The 19,222-nt window shown below is 33.9% G+C and overlaps 2 protein-coding genes across 3 annotated transcripts in view; both read left to right on the forward strand.

The window, feature by feature from the left end:
• The first annotated feature begins 7,896 nt into the window (after positions 1-7,896).
• On the forward strand, positions 7,897-8,535 carry LOC110109472 (rapid alkalinization factor-like). The gene has a single exon (XM_020840549.2). The coding sequence runs from the start codon at positions 7,960-7,962 to the stop codon at positions 8,314-8,316; it is 357 nt and encodes a 118-aa protein (XP_020696208.1). The 5' UTR covers positions 7,897-7,959; the 3' UTR covers positions 8,317-8,535.
• A 4,133-nt stretch (positions 8,536-12,668) lies between these two features.
• LOC110109471 (ATP-dependent Clp protease proteolytic subunit-related protein 3, chloroplastic) overlaps positions 12,669-19,222 on the forward strand; it is a 28,782-nt gene continuing 22,228 nt past the window's right edge. For both annotated transcript variants that reach the window (XM_020840547.2, XM_020840548.2), the window contains exon 1: positions 12,669-13,082. In XM_020840547.2, the coding sequence (XP_020696206.1) occupies positions 12,798-13,082 (285 nt within the window). In that variant the 5' untranslated portion in view covers positions 12,669-12,797. The remainder of the gene's footprint in view (positions 13,083-19,222) is intronic.

The following is a 19,222-nucleotide window of genomic DNA, read 5'->3' on the forward strand; positions in this document are numbered from 1 at the left end:
AGTTTTTTATTGCTTCTTAAAGCCACTTTCTTGCTTAAAATTTTGTACTATAAAGTTGTTTTAAGAAGCAGCAAGAAAGCTGCCACAGACGAAGCCTAACTTGAAACTCAATTAAGGCTTTATTTGGAACGGCTTTTTTACTGCTACTCAAAACAATTTTTTAGCATAAAAATTAAAATTTTTGTGCTAGAAAACTGCTTCAAAATACAGTAAAAAAGCCGTCCCAAACGAAGCCTAAGTGATCAGCACTCCTAAGCAAGAGTGGGAGTTTGACTTAAGCTATTCTTTTTTCAATCATCATGATATGCTAATACTAAACAAATAAGGCAAAATCTTACTAGCAAGATTCAAATGTTATATAAAAAATATAAACTATGAAACTCATCCAAAAGTATATTTTAATTACTCAAAGGTCAAATTATGAATATTTTATAAATAGATGAAATGTACTTCTATGACCCTACATGTTCAACATCAATGATCTAACAACCCTTATCATGATGTATAGTCCTATTTTAGATTAATTTTTTTAAAGTTTCTCTAATACATCATAAATAAATACAAAATATCATATGAATTGGAAAGTTGTTAGGCAGAAACAATATAAACTTGAGCATATTTGTCTGTATTAATCTATATTAAAAATAAGTTACTTACAAATTAAAAAAAAAAAAGGAATAGAGTAACCTTATTGAGGCATGGGTAGATCCATGCCACCACTAGCTCAAGCTTACCCCACTAAAATTTTGTTTGAGATAATTTTTTTTTTACTGCTTTCTAAAGCAGTTTTTTAATACAAAAGTTTATAGTCAAGCTTTTTTTTTGTATTAGAAGGGTGCTTTAAAAAGTCAGTTAGAAATTTGTCCCAAATAAAGCCTAAATTGATTGATTTAGCAATCACCCTTCTCCTCAATCCTCTTTAATTTAAGACTTTGGGATCAAAATATTTACCAAAAATAGAACCTAAACAAAGATCGTGAATATAAGCGAAGAAATTATAAAAACATCATCATAATCTTCAAGAAAATATAATAGACATTTTTTATTCACCATCTATGTTTCACTGACCTATTTCTAGTGTAATTTAAAATGACGCTTAAGATAATAAACCTCAATTTTGAGAAAGTATACCCACTCAAAATAATTTTTAAATTCGCCCGCAGGGTCTGCTAAAATAAGAATCTTTGTAAAAAAAAAATCCCCTTTAAAAATCAAACTAGCGTCTTGTTGAAATTGATTAATAGTCGGTGGCAAAGCCAGAAATTTTTTAAGGGGGACCCAACTTTAACCATGCTTCAGCTGATTTTTATATTCATATTCAATTAATTATTTTACTGTTTATATGTATTATAAAAAATCAATTTATTCTATAAAGATATACTTGCAAATTATAAATTTCAGACCCATCCACAATGCAATTAATCATATGTTAATAAATAATAAAGGAACTGAGGTAAATAATTCACTAGTAACAAGGTAAAATTTAACAAGTCAAAGGAGAGATAATTTACATCTTCTCAGTTAAAATGTTACATAAGATGCTACTAGCACTTTCCTATACAATCAGCGCCAACAATACCAACAATCTTTTTTTGAAACCGCTCGCGGGAAGGGTCTGACGTGGGCTTTTCTAAATTTTGGAGGGGGCACGTGACCCTCTTAGAGCTTCTCTAGCCGTTTAGCAAAAAGGCGAATGGAGAGCCTCAGACGTCACAACCGAACTCCATTTTTGCTGGCATTTCAGTCGCTAATGAACAGTGCGACGCCAATATTGACGTACTGTTCACTTTCGTCATTTCTTTCTCTCTACCGAACTCAGTCTGAGAAAGGAGCGAAAGAAACGACGATGAGTTCGAGGCAAAATGTCGTTCCACTGGAGATGAATCAGGCACTTTTTGATTTTACTGCATTTTGCAGTGAAAAATGAGAGTTTCAGTTGGAGATGCCCTTAGGCCCCCTCCCCTTTTAATAGCAAAACTAAATAACTTTTCTTAAATTAATTATTTTAGTGTATGCTTACTTCCTCTAAATGCATACTTCCGTTGTTTTAGTGGCTGCCCTTTGATATATTTTATAAAGGAAAAAGAGATCCAGCAAAATTTTATCTTATTTTTATACTAATTTTCTTGCAGAAGTCTGATGATAGCCTTCTAATTTAACTAACTTGGTGGTTGGCCATAACTCATATTTAATTGATTGTTCCTTCATGAAATTTATTTCACCGAAATGTTGGGTACAGAACTAAGCAATATTCTTATCTACCTAATCCATGTGCTAGCAAAAATGAGAGAGAGAGAGAGAGAGAGATTTTTTAAAAAAAAAAATTTAAAGAGAGAGAGAGATATCTTATATCTTCGTTACTATGCTTTTTCAAGCTGAAATATGTGGATGTTTTTCTCAAAATTTAGGGTTTGCTTTGCTTTTCAGACTGTTATTATATTTTAGGGTTCGTTTGGAACAGCTTTATAGCTGCTTTGCTTTTCAGATGACAACCACAATTTTGTTTGGCTACCACTTTCATATGCTCTGTCCAAAACAAATCTTTAGTAATTTAATTTAGGCTTCATTCGTGACGGCTTTCTTACTGCTTCTTAAAGTTTTTTTTTTATAAAAATTTTAATCTTTATACTAAAAAATTGTTTTAAGAAGGAATAAAAAAACAGTCACAAATGAAACCTTACGTTTTATTCTGAAGTAGCTTTCTAACTGCTTTGCTTTCCAGACTGTGATCATATTTTAGTTAGGTAACAACTTTCTTGGTACTTTTTTACTACTTTTCAGATTTTTTTTTTGTAGCATGAAATTACTTTTTATAATCAAATCTACTAATATGTAGGAGCTCTAAGAAAACTATTGTCCTATTTTCAAAAAAAAAAAAATTAATTACTTTCTTCACAACAATCTCATAATTATCTTTAAAAAAAAAAATAAGATATATATTGTATGATTAATGACAAGTACTTAATTAGAAGTAATAATGTATTTTAGAGTTTGTATAAGGCCCACTTGGCCTCACTTGATCAATAACAAATTAAAATTTAGCACTGAATATAAAATATTTTAGCTCATTAATCATTATGAGTATTTTTTTTAAATTAGTACATGACCATATATGTTATTATAATGTTGCCAAAATGACGTGCCCGTTTACATCCATAAATGTCCATATCTGCATTTTTCATGGACTTGATCAGCTTTATAAATTATATGAATTGAGAGCACAATTCCGACTTTGTTCCAACGCAAACTCTGATTGTAAAGACAACTTGAATCTGAAAGGATAGGAAAAAATTAACAAAGAGGCATGAAAGAAAGTATTTGAAGGGCTGATGTTTCTTTTTTAGACTTTTTGCTAGAATAGACTTTTTCAATGACTCAAGATTAATATTCCTTCTTTTTTTTTGTGTTGGAATAGATTTCTTTAGAGAGAAAAAGCAAAGATTTGTTATATTTTTTTGGGGCATTGCAAATGGGTTTCTTTGTCAATAGGATAAATGATGTTGAGCTTTGTTGCATATATACTAGAATATTCGTGGCGATAGAGAGAGATAAAGTTTGACATCTTTATTTTGTACGAAGATTCAACACATAAACAGTGAAAGAGTAAGATGCAATATTTATAAAAAGCACCAAGATTTTACGTCGAAAACCCTGAAAAGGAAAAAAAAAAACCACGGAATCTGATCTAGCTTGAATGAATCCACTAGTGTTGGTGGTTAATTACAAGTAATACCCTTCCTTGGAGGAGGGAGCTTGCTCAATACAACGGATATATGTATAGAGCATATTTCATAGTTGGAGAAAGACATGATAGTTGTTCTCAAGATGGTGTTTTCTTATTCATTTGGTTAGTAGGAACGTAGTTGGATGATGGTAGTTTGAAGAATCGTAGTCAACAGGCGATGAAGGTTGGAATGACCGTATTCGGTGGGCGACGGAGGTTAGAAGGACTGTAGTCGACTAGCGACAGAGGTTGGAAGGATCGTAGTCTGGCAACAGTGGTTAGAAGGATTGCAGTCAAATGACAATGGTCTGAAGTACTATAGTTTGGTGATGGAGGTAGAAACAACCATTATTGGTGGGCGACATACGTTAGAAGGACCGTAGTTGAACAATGGTGGTTGGAGGGACCATAGTCGGCGGGTGACGAAGGTCGGAAGGATCATAGTTCAAACCAATATAATATTGCTCCTGGACAAGTTCAAAGATTTTGGGAGGACTTCCAAGGTCCATTTCCTCAAGATGCATAGTCAAGGGACACATGTTATAAATATTGAAGGATTTGCATTCTTTGAAAAAGTATTTAATTTTGGGGGTTAGAGAGATTGGAATGCTTTCAAATTGGTATGTTTGACACTAGGGACATGCCTAATCAATATGCAACTGATTAATCATGGTTCTAAGGTCATTTGATAGGATTTTGAATCATTTAAAAATTCCCCTAAAATAGGGAAAAAATCAAGGGATTTTGGGTTTGATTTGAACATTTGTTTTTGAATTTGATATTTTGAATTGGATTTGGTTTGAATTATTGATCTCACACAGAAAATAAGGTTAGCAAGTGCATTTCTTTTAGATGAAGCATATGTGACTCTATATATTTATTTTCGATGGAGCGATTATGACTCCATAGGTTTATATTGAAAGGAGCGATATCTTTCAAAATAAACTAAGTGTAACTTATCATATTTTTAATTTCATTCATAAAAATAATATGAATTTTAGAATATAACGTAATTAGATGTACAATAAATTACGTTCTAGAATAAAAGGCATAACATATTAATTTTTATTTGGAGTTTAGTAATTTATAAGTTTTGTATGTCTCCAAAATATTTTTTAATGAAAAGAAAAGATTAAATGTGCATATTCGAAAGATAAGAATCAAATTTATAATCAATGGATAAAATACATTTGAATTTATGTAAATAAGATTTTCCATCGCATTATTAGTACTGGACATCTCATGGTGACTATGGTCATGAGTCCAATCAAAATACAATACATACAAAGAAATCAATCAATTCTATCAATGGATAAAATGATCAACAAAATAAAATTGAATATATGATTTATGATGTTGTTGACTTATAAATTGTTGAAATATATAGGTCAGTCTATTATTTAAGATTTGCATAATGTTGATATTTAGGATGAACCAAATAGTTAGCCTAAAATTTTATGATCTATTAAGTGCTATACAACAAACTTTTTTACAAACACGTAGTTTGTTTATTAGTATCTATTTGCTGGTTCAATAAGTATTTTGATATTCAATTTATTCACATTTGTTTGGTTATTTGATATATTGATTGATATTCAATTATGATATAATTTTAATGTAATAGCTCCATTGTTAGTTGTTCTATACATTGTTAATGTTGTTTTCTCCCTACAAGTTTCTATAATAATGGTACAAAGCATATGTTACCTGCTTTTTTATTTTACTACATGTTAAATTTATGATATATTGTACTTTTGTGAAAAGTTCTTCCATTTGTTAGCCAGTAATTATTGATGGATCTTTCTAAACTTTTTCAAAATGAATTTTTTTTTATTAAAAATAAAAATTATATTTTAATGCGGAAGCATTTTAATAAACAAAATTACAATTCACAATACCCAAAATAAATACTAATCTTTTTGTATTTTTGATTTTATAGAAAAAATAAATAACATTTTTTTTGTTCTTTTTATCTTTATGTTTTTTTTTTCTTTTTAAAATAAATATTAATCTCAATCAACCGCAATAATTTTTGTATCACAATAACAACCAAACTCAACCCAGATAGTCAAACAATAATTATGAAAGAAAGTAAAACTATACAAAGTAAATACAAAAAAAAGCAAACTTATTTTTATAGGCGTTTGACCTACTTTTGGACTTATGTGAACTCCCTGAAATTTCTCTTTTCATGTACTGCACTAATTAATAGTGACTCTTATTTAGTTCACAGGTAAGCAAAGAAGCATGTACAAACTTTTTGCTCGATGTGACAGAGTAGCTGAAATCCTTTTCATCACCTTGATGTTCTGAAATAGCTAAAATTCTTTTACCCCCTCAGTGCGGCGGAGTAGCAGAAATTCTTTTTACCTCCTCATGTGGCAGAGTAGCTGAAATCCCTTTCATCTCTTCGGTGTGATGGAGTAGTTGACAACCTTTGACACCAAAGGCTTCTTCATAGAGCTTCCCTCAAGACAAACACTTGCACACCCAGAGGAAATCAAGTGCAAGCTAGTCATAGCAATTATGTGAAAACCCCTCTTACATTTTCTTGAATCCCACGCCGCTGTTCTCCTTCTCATACAATCTCACACTTTTTCTCCTTTGCTCAATACTCTCTCTTCAACACTCTCACAAAAGAAATAGACCTATGTCTACCAAATGACCATTGCTAAGGTTATAACAAGAGTTTATATAGAGGGCATTAAAAACTCTAAATTTTCAATTTTATCACTTCTACTTGTATAGTACAATAGGGGTGTTGTACAATACGATTGATTCATCCTCTGTTATACAATCTAAGATCATCCAATACAATTAGTTCAATCGAATGCAGTTCATACATGACGAACCCCAAGATGATTAATTATGGTCTAGAAGTTGCTTTGTTAATCGTCCAATACAATTAAGATTGTATTGTATGATGATCAATTTTAATTTATCATGATTCAATTTCTTATCCACGAGAATTAAATTAGGCAAGATTTATAAACATCATATAGTACGAACAAGTTCGTACAATATGATTAGAACAACTTTCAAATTTAAATTATTGTCTAATTTAAATTGCGACGATGGTACTAAATATAACTGACCATTTTGTAAGATGTTGCAGTTGTACAATAAGATTAATTATAGCATTTTACAAATTAACCTCATTTAATTAAATATTTTAATTATTTTTTATTGCATAGATCATACAATACGATCAAGATCATCAAGTACTATCTTCAAAAAATTAAAATATTTAATTACACTCCCTCTTATGTGTGTGCACGATTACTAAGACAACATACATCTATTACAAATATTGACTCAAAAAATTTGAAAATTACATACTCTTCGAGACAAATCCAATCTCCATGCAGACATTTGATCAGACTATGCTTAATTAAGCTATTTGGTACTTCTAATTAAGTAGATCTTAGGCCTATTCTACCTGATTAATCTTACGTTACTCAGCCTAACTTATCTATTTAGCTTACTTCATCACAATTTCCAACCCCATATATGCTCAGATCTCTCCCTGAAAGGTTGAATTTTGTTGTCCACATCATTAATTAGGAATTAAGTTATTGCTGTTACACTAGTTATGATTCCTTTTATAATTATTAGTTTAATTAATGATTAATTCAACTAATTAGTTTTTAATTTGACTACTTAAGGGTTACTTAGACTTTGATTAGTGATGAATATCTATCTAGAATAATTACTAATCAGTGAATTATTAATTTTGGATTAAGAACCACTATAGTAATTATGGATGAATGAATATTCTTAAGAAATTGTACTAACAACTGTCGAGTAGTACTAATTAGACTATTTAGTATTTATTTGCATATAGTGGGAGTTAGTGTAGTTTTGGCTTATCATTAATGAAAAAAATATTTAATTAGGATTAGTTACTATTATAATAATTAGGAGATAATTATACAATAATTAGGTAGGAATTAGTCACATGGTAGAAAACAGCTCAGAGGTGAACAGAACTAAAAATTGACCACGCTGCTATATACGCGGAAATAAGAAAATTATAAGTAGACACAAATACCCCTGCAAGTTACCGGAAATCTCATTGAGCATAATTCCTATTTCCGTTAATTTCTAGAAAAATAGACCTATTCTCGTACTCTTGCATCTTAAAGTTCTCCGCCGCCGTCTTTTTTAACTATCACCATTTCTCTAAAGGAGGAGGAGGAGGAGAAGAAGAGGAAGAAGAGATCGGAGCAATCGTAATGGAGACGATGATAAGAAGAAAGCTCTCCAAATCCGTCGTCCTTCTCCTCCTTGCTGCCTTCCTCTTCGGCTTTGTATCAGCCGGCGACATGGGCGGACACAGCCTAGGGTGGATTCCGGGGCGATCGACTTGCCAAGGAACAATCGCGGAGTGCATCGGAGGCGACGAGTTCGATTTAGCAACGGAATCCAGCCGCAGAATATTGGCGACTTCTGGCTACATCAGCTACGACGCGTTGAAACGTGGAAGCGTGCCTTGCAATCGCCCCGGCGCCTCATACTACAACTGCCGCCCTGGCGCGGAGGCGAATCCCTACCACCGTGGATGCTCAGCGATTACTCAATGCCGGGGCTAAATTCCATCTTCCATTCTTCCATTTCATGTCCTATTTCGATTTCTTTAACTGTTTTAAACTATTGATTTGGTTACTGCTGTGTGCCCTGGCTTGAAATTTGATGTAATTTTTTGTTTTGTTGTTGCTATTGTTATCATACATAAGAAAAGTTAATGATCGTGATGGGTTGTTAAATGGATTTGCGCAGGTATTTCTAAATTTGTATCTGTTTGCTTGAAATTGAGATCCTCTATGTGCTGAGTTTCTATTCATTCCAACTCTTTTAATGTTCAAATTAATTCTTTCTTTGTTCTAATCAAGCAAACAGACTAATAATTGGCAATAGTTTGAATTTCTCCAGTTTCTCAACTCTTTCTGCTTGTCGTTTGATGAGCTAGGAGAATAAAGGCCTTTATGCAGTCAAGCTGGACTCTTTCATCACCATGATTTTTATTTCAATTTCTTTTTTTTTTTCCTTTTTCTTCCATCAAGACAAGGATTTATGATAAGAACAACAACTATAAAGATGATAAAAATAATATGGGAGCCAATTGATGATGATTTCTTTCTCCAGATGTTGGTTCCAATGTATGGCAGAAAATAAACTGTTTAATAATTGAACGTGCCATCGGTGGAGACCTTCCACCTAACTGCTTTGCCAATTATTCTGACCCCTTCAAAGAACCGATCCCTTCAGAGATGTTGTTGGTGCCTAATATCTGTTAGGTATCACACACTGTAGATTTTAGTTATATTAAATTTAAATTTTTTTTAACACTAATCATAAGTAATTAAGATAAGATTACTCATAATGATAACTATGAAATTTTACATGTAATAAACAAAATTATTCAATTTTTTTTCTCTATTGTATAAAGCTTCTTATGGTTTTTACTTGAAGTTGGTTGCTTTAATATGACAGTCATTCCATTTTTCTCGCTTTCATTGGACCCTGTGACATCGGAGAAATTATTCTGTGCGGAGTCCGGATGAGAAGTTTCTGTCCGGACTGTGAGTGTACACACTGTGTACATTGTATATAATTTGGTTCAAATTGTGTACACACTATTTGTACATAGTGTGTACATTCACAGTCCAAACGAAAACTTTCTATCTGAACTCCGCACAGAATAATTTCTCGTGACATTGACCTTAAGCCAATTACAAGCGGCTCTTCTCTCCATGTGCATTAAATGGTACGCATAACTGTGTGGATTTAAATTTGAGCCTTAATGCACTACAACTGAAGTAGTCTATTCCTAGTTTCTTTTTTCTGCAAGTGGATTTAAATTGGATTGATGATTCCAGCAGGAACTTGGCGGCAAAGTTTACAAATTGTTAATTTGAAGCAGAGTTGAAGAGGGGCATAGTTGTGGATCATGCTCATAAATGCCTGGTGATGGGTACATCTGTGCTTTCTATTTTATAAAACTGCTTTTTACAGTCTCCAGTTCAGCTTTAGTTTGTCATATTAGATATTACATTAGTGTGAGATTATGCTTATCACTCTTCATACTCATAGATTTTGCTGGATTCAAAGAGAATGCAGTGTAAATTAAGTACGTCGAGGCTATTTGGTTGTCTGTAAAGTGAATGTAGGGGAATTGTATTTTCTGTTTGGTTTGGTGTATGCAAAGTAAAATCAGCACACTGCCCCCAACAGAAGACACATTGTAGCTCCAGGTTCCCACATGAGGTGGTCCGACCATCCTATGGCTTCAGGTTCCCGCATGAAAAATACACTAACCTGGGGAGTTAGGAATGCAATGTGATTTTACTTTGCTTTACCCGGTAACAAACCAAACAGGAAAAAGTGAAAAAAAGTAAATTTACTATGCTTTGCGTTCACTTTTCCTCCAACCAAACATCCTCTAAATGTGAAGATCTTTTTCATAATTTTCGCTTCGAAACCATATCAATTGATCTCAAACAACAACCAGCTTTAATATTTTGAAATCATTATCATTGTTTGGTATTTGTCTAATCCTAACCTTTTCAAATCATCTTTTTGAATTTTTGTTCTCCACTGACTCTAATTTTCACATATTCCTTTATTGATAAGAATATTGTTTCTAGAGGTCAATACCAGAAATCCAACAATAAATGATACAGAGCCTGTGAATAGAAATAAGTTTTCTGTGGTGAGAAATGAAGGCCATAGATTGAACTAAATGCAATCACAAGGATAGGGTGAAAAAGAAATAAAAGCAGTTGCCAAAAATAATTGGAATTCAGGCTTCGTTTGGGATGGCTTTATTACTGCTTCTTAAAACAGCTTTTTTGTATAAAAATTAATTTTTTTTTACTAAAAAGTTGTTTTAAGAAGTGGTAGGAAAGCCATCTTTAACGAGCTTTTAAGTGTACCTAATCCCTAATCTCTTGTTCTTTAAAACACTTTGATAAAGAAAACAATTATATGATATGTTAGACTATTTCATAATATCAAATTACAATATAGTTTTTTATCATATACTTAGATATAATAAATTATTTAGCTAATAAATCCATTTTATCTAAATAGGTTAAAACTTAAGAGTAGATATACTATAATGTTCCTCAAACATGGTTTGAACACAATGTTTGTTGCTCTTATTTGGCTGTAATTCGCAGTCTTAAAGGTTTGAATTTCTTTTGATAACAATACTGAGAAAGAGTATGAAGATGAGAAATAAAACACAATAAATACACAAATTCAAAATTTATGTAGTTTGGTGAGATCTATTTACGTTCATTACCGCACAAAGATTGAATGATCAAATAAATTTCAAAGGAAAACATTAAGTGATTATATTTCATATAGAGTTCAAGATAAGAATAAAGTTTTTATTTTATATACATAGATGGGTGAGAAAGAATCCACTCACATGTTATGATAATGAGGGTTGGATGCGGAAAAAAAAAAAGAAAAAAAAGAGATGTTAGCTTTATAATTGATCTCTTCAATTTTAGGGGTGTCAATATTTGAAACGATTTGAAAATCCGATCCGAACTTAGCCTGGAAATTTTGGGTTCGTGTTGACCCGAACAAGGTTGGGTTCAGGTTAGGGTTTTCAACCAGCTTAAAAAATCGGGCTGGTTCAGGTTGACCTGGGAAAAAGGCGTTTACCCGCTCTGCTCACATTGCATCAAGTAGCTGTCGAGCATCGCATCTCCTGTCGTGTATTGCATCGCCTGCCTCGTGGCGCGTCTGGCATCTGCTTGCGATCCCGCTGCCCACGATGTTGCGTCGCATCGTCTTCCATTGCCGGTCACTGGAGTTACGGGATTTGATTAAATAAACGCGAGATTTATGCCGCTGCCGAACTTGAAGCGGAGTTACGGGATTTGACTAACGGGTTGGGTAAGGTCAGGTTGATCCGAACCCGAAGCGGGTCAAGTTCGTGTCCAAAAAAGCGGCCCGTTTGCAAAAATGAGTTGGGTTTGATTTGACATGAACAGTGTCGGGTCAACCCAAACCCGACCCGTGACTTGAAATTGACACGCTATTCCTTTCATTGTTATAGGAGTCCAAACAAGTGTTTTTTCCTGTTATGATCAAAAAGCTTCTTCTACTGTTGGACCTTAAATAATTGCATTTCTCTTCTTTTCCCTTAATTGGGAGAACCTCTCTTCTCCATTGTTTCTTCATTCTTTTGTTGTTGTGGGATATATCATTCTCTTTTAGTCTCTATTTATAATGGTCATAGTAGTCACATATTTGCATTAAATCAAAAGATATCAATAAAATCTTATGAAAATTTACCGTGGATAAAATTTTGGATGCACACATTTAACTATATCATATTATGAGAAAAAAATAATTTTTTACCCCTCAACTCTCATTTACTTCGTGTTAGGAAGAACACTACTGCTTCTCAACGATCCAACTTGAAATAATTTTACTAGTTTGTCAAGTTTAAGTAGAGCTTGAATTGAATTTTAAAATTTAAAGTTGAGCCTAAATTTTTTCAATATTGACTTGAAATTTTCCATAATTAATATGATCAATATCTATAATATAAAAATAATGATCACCAATGTCATATATCTGCATATTCATCTTAGCAAAGTTCATTTGATCAATCTCATAGCGGTAAGAATTTAATCACTTGGATTGAAATTATTTAAAGAACATATGTTATGAGTAGTTTTGTAATTTTTTATAGAATTTACACACACATCATTAAACTCTTATATATTTATAAATATAATATTTAATTATATATTATCCTAATATCTAAACAATATTAGAAATTATCATTAATATTAATTTGTTCAAAGAAAATATATTTTAATATAATTTATATCATAAAATATTTTATAAATAAATAAAAAAATTAAAATATTTGACATGTAAATAGATATAAATCCTATTTGATGGCATGTATGTAAGATCTTTAGTCCAGTAATCTTTCTACAAGTTCGTCGTTTCTTTCATTCGATATCGCGAGAAGCGTGCCTTCAAGAGAAATTTACGGCGGTGGTGGCCTCAAGTCCCCAAGTCTAGGAGATAGAGAGAAGCCATGGCTTGCGGAAGCCTATGCTTTCAAACCCGTTTCCCTCGGTTCGTCGTCGGCGTCTCCGCTTCTGCTACTTCATCGCCCTTTTCTAGGAGAGCACTCGCTGGTGGCAGGAGGGCAACGGCGCCGCCCATGCCTCCCCTGAACCCTAAGGATCCTTTCCTTTCCAAGCTCGCCTCAGTAGCCACCGCCTCTCCCGACGCCCTAGCCTTAACGCCAGCGGAGTTAGACTCTCCACCCTATCTCGACCTATTTGACAGCCCGAAGTTGATGGCTACTCCAGCTCAGGTAAGAATGACTAATCCTATCTTGTAACTTTACAAGTTCTATAGTTCGTTTTTTTGGTAGAGATGATTGTTTGGAGAAAGGGCAAGAGCTTATGAAGCAAACAGGGTTCTTTAACTGTTGTAAAGGAGAAGTTTTGCATGATTTGATTTTAGAATTTGGTTTTGGCGTGGGAATGTTGGTCAACTTTTCCCTCCGGCCTATGGTCTGGTTGTTGGTTCTTAGTTACCCATCTTAGAGGTTTAGGCTCGAGTAAGGACATGTTTTGTGTGAGTAAAAGAAAAAAGAAGAAGAAGAAGAAGATAATACGGCGAGCCTGTGAGATATATGCACTTTTGCCATTTTACGATGCTGTTGATATTCAGAAGTCGTGCTTGTTTTTTGATAAAAATGGAGGGCCACTTCCTTGGACTTCACGCAAAGAGAACTTCCTGGTGGGTCTTGGAAATTTTAAAAACTAGCAACAAGTTTGCTATGCTATATAAGTCGGTGTTGGGTGCGTTGAACATTAGAGAAGGCACAATTTGGCAAATAAAACAAGTTGAAATTATTAAAAAAAAAGCTAAGATCAATGATGGTAGAAGTGTAATTACTTATGAAATGATTCGTCTTTTTTTCTTGGAATAATGTATGATCTTTCTTGGAAGAATATAAGAAGCTGTAAATCCTGTGTAGTTTCAAATTCTTATATTCTATTAGAAAATATATGGTAATCATCCAATGAAGCAAGAAATTGATAGTTCTGGGTAATGTTGCTTGCCATTTGTAACAAAAAAGACTCAAACAAACTTGTCATTCTCTTATTAAGTGGCTATTTGGTTCAATATTATTTTAGATGTCATTGTTATAAAGATGTCAATATTATTTTTCTAATGTTTTGTTTTTGGTATTTTTTGTATAAAAAAATGTTAAGAGTTATTGATCCAAGAGTATCTTCAACTAAGATGGCTCTTGGGTTAATCAACTACTTTTTGGCTAATTTGACGGTCAAGCTAATCCTATCGGTCTGCCAATAGGTGGGGCCATATATGATCAATGGATACATGTGGAATACTTCTTAAGGTTACATGCCAATAATGGGTGAACACTTCCGTGCAAGAAGAGCTAATTTACCATGGAGTGTTACATCATCAAGCTAAAGTAACTAAAACCATTACCTTATATTCATGTTGTTGGCCACCCTTCATTGTATAAGGAAGGTGATGGCTACCCAATCCATTTCAAAGTAATTGTTTTAGTTTTTTTATAGATTAAGGATAATTATTATGGTGGTTTCGATTCATACCATACAAAATTTATGTCTTTGCATATCTAACACTTAAATACTTATTTCTACTTGTATATCACCGTACTATCAAAATCACATCAAAGCATATACATGAACATATGTTTTTACTTTAACTAAGTTGTAAATTCCCTAATTATTATCTTTTTATATTTGATTTATGGATCAAGTGGATAGTTATTGTTTTATAATTTGAATTTGAAACAATGTTTGCTATTCCCTTATATCATTATACATAAATAGTGGCTTATTTAAATCTAATTGCTATCATTTTGCAATTTTGATAAAATAGTTTCAAGTTTCCACTAAGCACTCTATTACACACATCTTATTTCATTGTAGGATTGTTCATCACCTTTTCTCTAATTAGATTGGCTCTCCTCACTTTCTCTCACTACCCAAGAGGGTCATGGAGGGACAAGCTTGATGTAATTGTAAACAATCTAATAATAAGAAGGTCCAATTACTCCAATCCAATTGCAAGTGTTCATTCTATTCCTCATCAAGGGAAGGTTTGCCTAAATTTTAGATCTTGTCCTCACTTTATTCCTTAAGCTAACTTTTGCCAAAGAACACTCTTAACAATTTATTTTGCAAGTCTTGTTAGGACTTAGGAATTTCCATAAAATTTTTTGATATTTGATTTTGCCGACCTCACGTAGTGGGATAAAGGCTTGTTGTTGTTGTTGTTGTTGTTGATTTAATGTTAAAGAAGGGTTACTCTATTCAATCTTTTAGTTCAGATCACATGCATTCAAATTGAAAGAAAGATCACCAGTACCCTTCTCGATCTTGGATTAAATGATATCAGAGCATGACATCATATTTGTTGGATTCTTAAAAGCTATAAAAAACTAATCTAAGTGTAGATCCTATATGCAAGATTCCTAGAAGCTATAAGAAATCTATTTGAGGACTACCATGAGTAATCATGTGAACTTGAAATGATTCAGAATGACGTGAGTATGTCTTTGTTATTCTTTAAAATAAAGTGTCCTATTTGGCATGGTTTAAAATTGCGCAATATGAGGCTCGCCTTGAGGCCCTCCTTTGCGCAATTCCAGTAAAAAACGCCTCGATGCTTATGCCTCGAGTTTTTTTATGAGGCTTGCGCCTCAACTTGGTTGAGGCCCGCCTTGCCTCACTAGCATGAGGCTTACGCCTCACGCTATATATATTAAAACTTACATAAATCTTGAAGTAAATGCCCGACATTGGACTCTATAGGAGAGGAGGAAGGGGAGAGAGCAGTTCACTATAATAATGATTCAAATAAAGAACCCCTTAGTGATGATAGTGCTGATGAATTATGAGTTCTTATGTGATATGTCATTGCTATTTATTTTTGGAAATCGGAATTATATGTTAATGAAAAGAATACTGGGATTTCTGAAAGATAGAATTTTGAGTTGAACTATATTTCATGTTGTCTTATTATTGAGATATTTTGATTTCACTTCATATCTTATGTTTTTTTATGTTTTATATTATTCACTCATTAGTATATAACAAATTTATCATTTTATGTTTACGCAATCTTTTGATTTTGAGGCTTACGCCTCGCCTCACGAATGAAAACGCCTCAATACCCGAATATGCAATTTTAAACATTGATATTTGGTGCATCTTGTGAAATTTAGATTTGTTTACAATTTCATATTCAACCTGGAAAATCTCAATTTGAAGAAAGTTCTCTGAGAGAAGTACGAGACAAAGGAGATTCAACAGTTTGTTCCCATTTATCGAACCAAGGATAACTTCACGATGCTTATATCCTTCTATCATGTGAGAACTCCAGAGGTTAGATGTGGTTTTTGTTAAGTGGATGAATAGAGTTGGAGGAGTCTATATCATAAAATGAAGATTCTTTGGGATACTCCAAAAGAAGGAAATTAAAAAAAGAATGCAATATGCACAATTGAGTTTTTTCAAGGAGCATATCTTAGTGTTAAATTGGTAACACAATTGTTATTTGTTTTTATATGGAGGGAGCATTTCAAATGTTGATAGCTCATGGGGAAAAAAGGGTGTCAAGAAGTGCTACTTCTCAAGAAGGTTAGTGAAGTTTATAATGAGCCAATTTCTTCATTAGAATGGCTATACCACATAAGTACAAAATCAATTACAATATTGATTGATCACACATCGATGGTCACATTGGCCACTATATAAATAGAATGGTTATGACAACATTCATTTAGATTGACTTCGAAGATAGGGGTGTCAAAATGGATATTGGGGTTGGATTCAGGTCGAACTCGGAATTGACATGGGTCCAAATGGATTGACCCTAACCCAACCTGGTTTTGTAAATGGGTTATAATTTCTGACCCGGACCCGACCCATCCAGTTAACCCGAAATGTGCAGACGAAATGGAGAGCGAGCGAGTGCAGGCAAAGGGGGTGCAAGTGGGCGTTGTGCGGGCGAGCGTAGCATGCACGGGGTGCGGACGTGTGAGCAGGTGAGGGTGTGGAGAGACCACAAGGGAGAGAACACAGTGTGAGCGCGGGTCCAGCCGTTTGGGTGCGGTCCTTGAACACGAGAGCGAGAGGGCGGGATAGAGCGCGATTGCATGCAGAGCGTTGCAGGCAGATGGGGCAGCGCGAGAGCGGGATTGAGCATGGGCATGAGCGTAGGAAAGCAAAACCTGAGCGTAGGATCGCTATAGGACGAACCCGAACCCAAACCCAAACCCGAACTTGAGTCATTTTCGGGTTGATTTTGGGTTTTCGGGTCAACCCGAACTTGATTTGATTTTAGAAACGGGTTAGAAAACAAAACCCGAACCCAACCCACCTGGCAAATCAGTTGACCCTAACATAGAATTTTTCGGGTTTGTTATTGGTTTGAATTTGACAACTAGGGCAATTGTTGCATGGGCAAATCATGGGCTTGCTATATTTCATGAGTTAAGCACAACAACATCATGGCTGATTACAGTGTAAATTGGGTCGACAATATCATGGATGGATTGATTTCAAATTTCTTTTATTATATTTCTCTAATTTATTTCAATTGTATATGAATTAAACATATATGCCATAATCTAGAAGGATATTTAGCAAATAAGGATTAATCAACCTAAACTATTGCTTGGGTCAATTATATTGGATTTAGCTACTTAGATCTAACTTTTTATGTGGTTACGCTAATCTACATTAACTCAACCAAGAGGTTAGACTATTTAGGTTCTATGGACTTATATAAGTGTTGCAAGTAAAAATTAGGAAAAACCCCTAATTTTTGCAAGCAAAAAGAAAACACTTCATAGGAAATAGAAAATTACACGAAATACTACAAATTACAACTTATATGACAAACAACAAACTTTATAAACTTTTAAACAAAACATGACATTACAAACTTATGAAATAAAGTTCTAAACTTGCATTTCCTTGAGAAGAAAGATACAAGTGATGTCAAACTTGCGAAGAGAAGAAAGAGGTTAGAAGACAAGACGAAAGAGAGGACAAGCTCGCAAGCTTTCTAAGAGGGAGAGGAGAAGAGATGGAACAAGCTCGCAAGACTTTTCAAGGAAACCCGTAGGTTTTATCCAAAAATTAGCCACATAACATTTTTTATTCATACAAAACACCTTATATTTATAGGAGTAAAGAGGGCAGCCAAACAACCCCAATTATCTCCAATTAAACCACCTAAAAAGGGGAAAACAAAAGGCCAAAATTCATTCCAGAACAACACCCAAAAAGGCCACACGAAAATCAGGAAAAGCAGCTACGAGACAAGCAGCTAGGGGAGGAATCGAAGGGGCAGAGCAGCCACGGGGAAAACAGCCAGGGGAGGAACCGAAGGGGCTGCACAAGGAACAAAACTAGCAACCAGGGGGATCGGAACAGGCCACGGGAAGGAGAACCAGGGAGGAAAAAACGAAGAGACACATAGAAGGGTAAAAGGCAAAGATCCAACTCCACTTTATGAGCTATCAAGAGAAATACCTTTTCAAATTAATGAGCTAAACATCAGCTCAAGCATTTATGAGCTAGAACCAAGAAGTTTTCAAAGAATATAGCCCTAACCCAAGCAACCAAGGCCCAACCCGAGAAGCAACCAGCACCCCAAAGACCAAAAAACCCAAGTAGCTAGCACACCCAAAGCTTGCCAAGTCCAAGAGACAATGGAAATGTTTTGATTCCCCCCTTGGCTACATCAGTAAGGCGACTTGAAAGAAGGCTACATAAGGTACAAGGAGGATGCATAGCATTTTTTTTAAAAGCAATGGCATAAGGCTAGATGTTTTCCTTGGCATGAGACAAGGTGTAAGGCACAAGGCTTGGGACAAAAAGAAATTTCAAAACCCAAAGTCCATAATTATATGATTCGTATTCTTATGGTAAAGTCTAATAGATACAAACATATAAAATAAAATAAATTGAACCAAAGAGCAACTTGGGAAATTTTGGTGAAGTGAATGGAGATCCAAAGATTGATCCGACACAAGGGAGATGAAGGCAAGTTGAGCTTCGATGTTTTTTCGAGCTTATACGAGAGAATTTGATTTGATAAGAATTGTTTTTTAAGATATTAAAAAAGAATTTTTTTCTTCATATTTTTATTTAAATAGATAGGAAAGTTAAAATAAGTTAGAGTTTTTAATTTGATAATTTAGTTTAATTTAATTTAACTTATATTATGGTTCTTTCACCTTGCTAATCAAGTGCAAAAGGTGAGCTTCGAGCACTCTTTGCCCTGTGAAGTGTACAACCCGATGGTTGAAATTGAACAAGACATCACGCCTCACACTCTGTATGCCTAATGACGTACCTAATTGTCTTGTGGTAATTTTATGCCGCTTTGCTTTGAGGTGAGCCCCAAAGGTGACTTTTAATACATTTGATA

This window comes from Dendrobium catenatum, unplaced genomic scaffold, assembly GCF_001605985.2.
Source record: "Dendrobium catenatum unplaced genomic scaffold, ASM160598v2 fragScaff_scaffold_1644, whole genome shotgun sequence".
Taxonomy (NCBI): domain Eukaryota; kingdom Viridiplantae; phylum Streptophyta; class Magnoliopsida; order Asparagales; family Orchidaceae; genus Dendrobium; species Dendrobium catenatum.

What these genes read in the sequence shown, in the direction of transcription:
- LOC110109472 (XM_020840549.2), top strand. Translation starts at nt 7,960, where the DNA reads ATGGAGACGATGATAAGAAGAAAGCTCTCCAAATCCGTCGTCCTTCTC.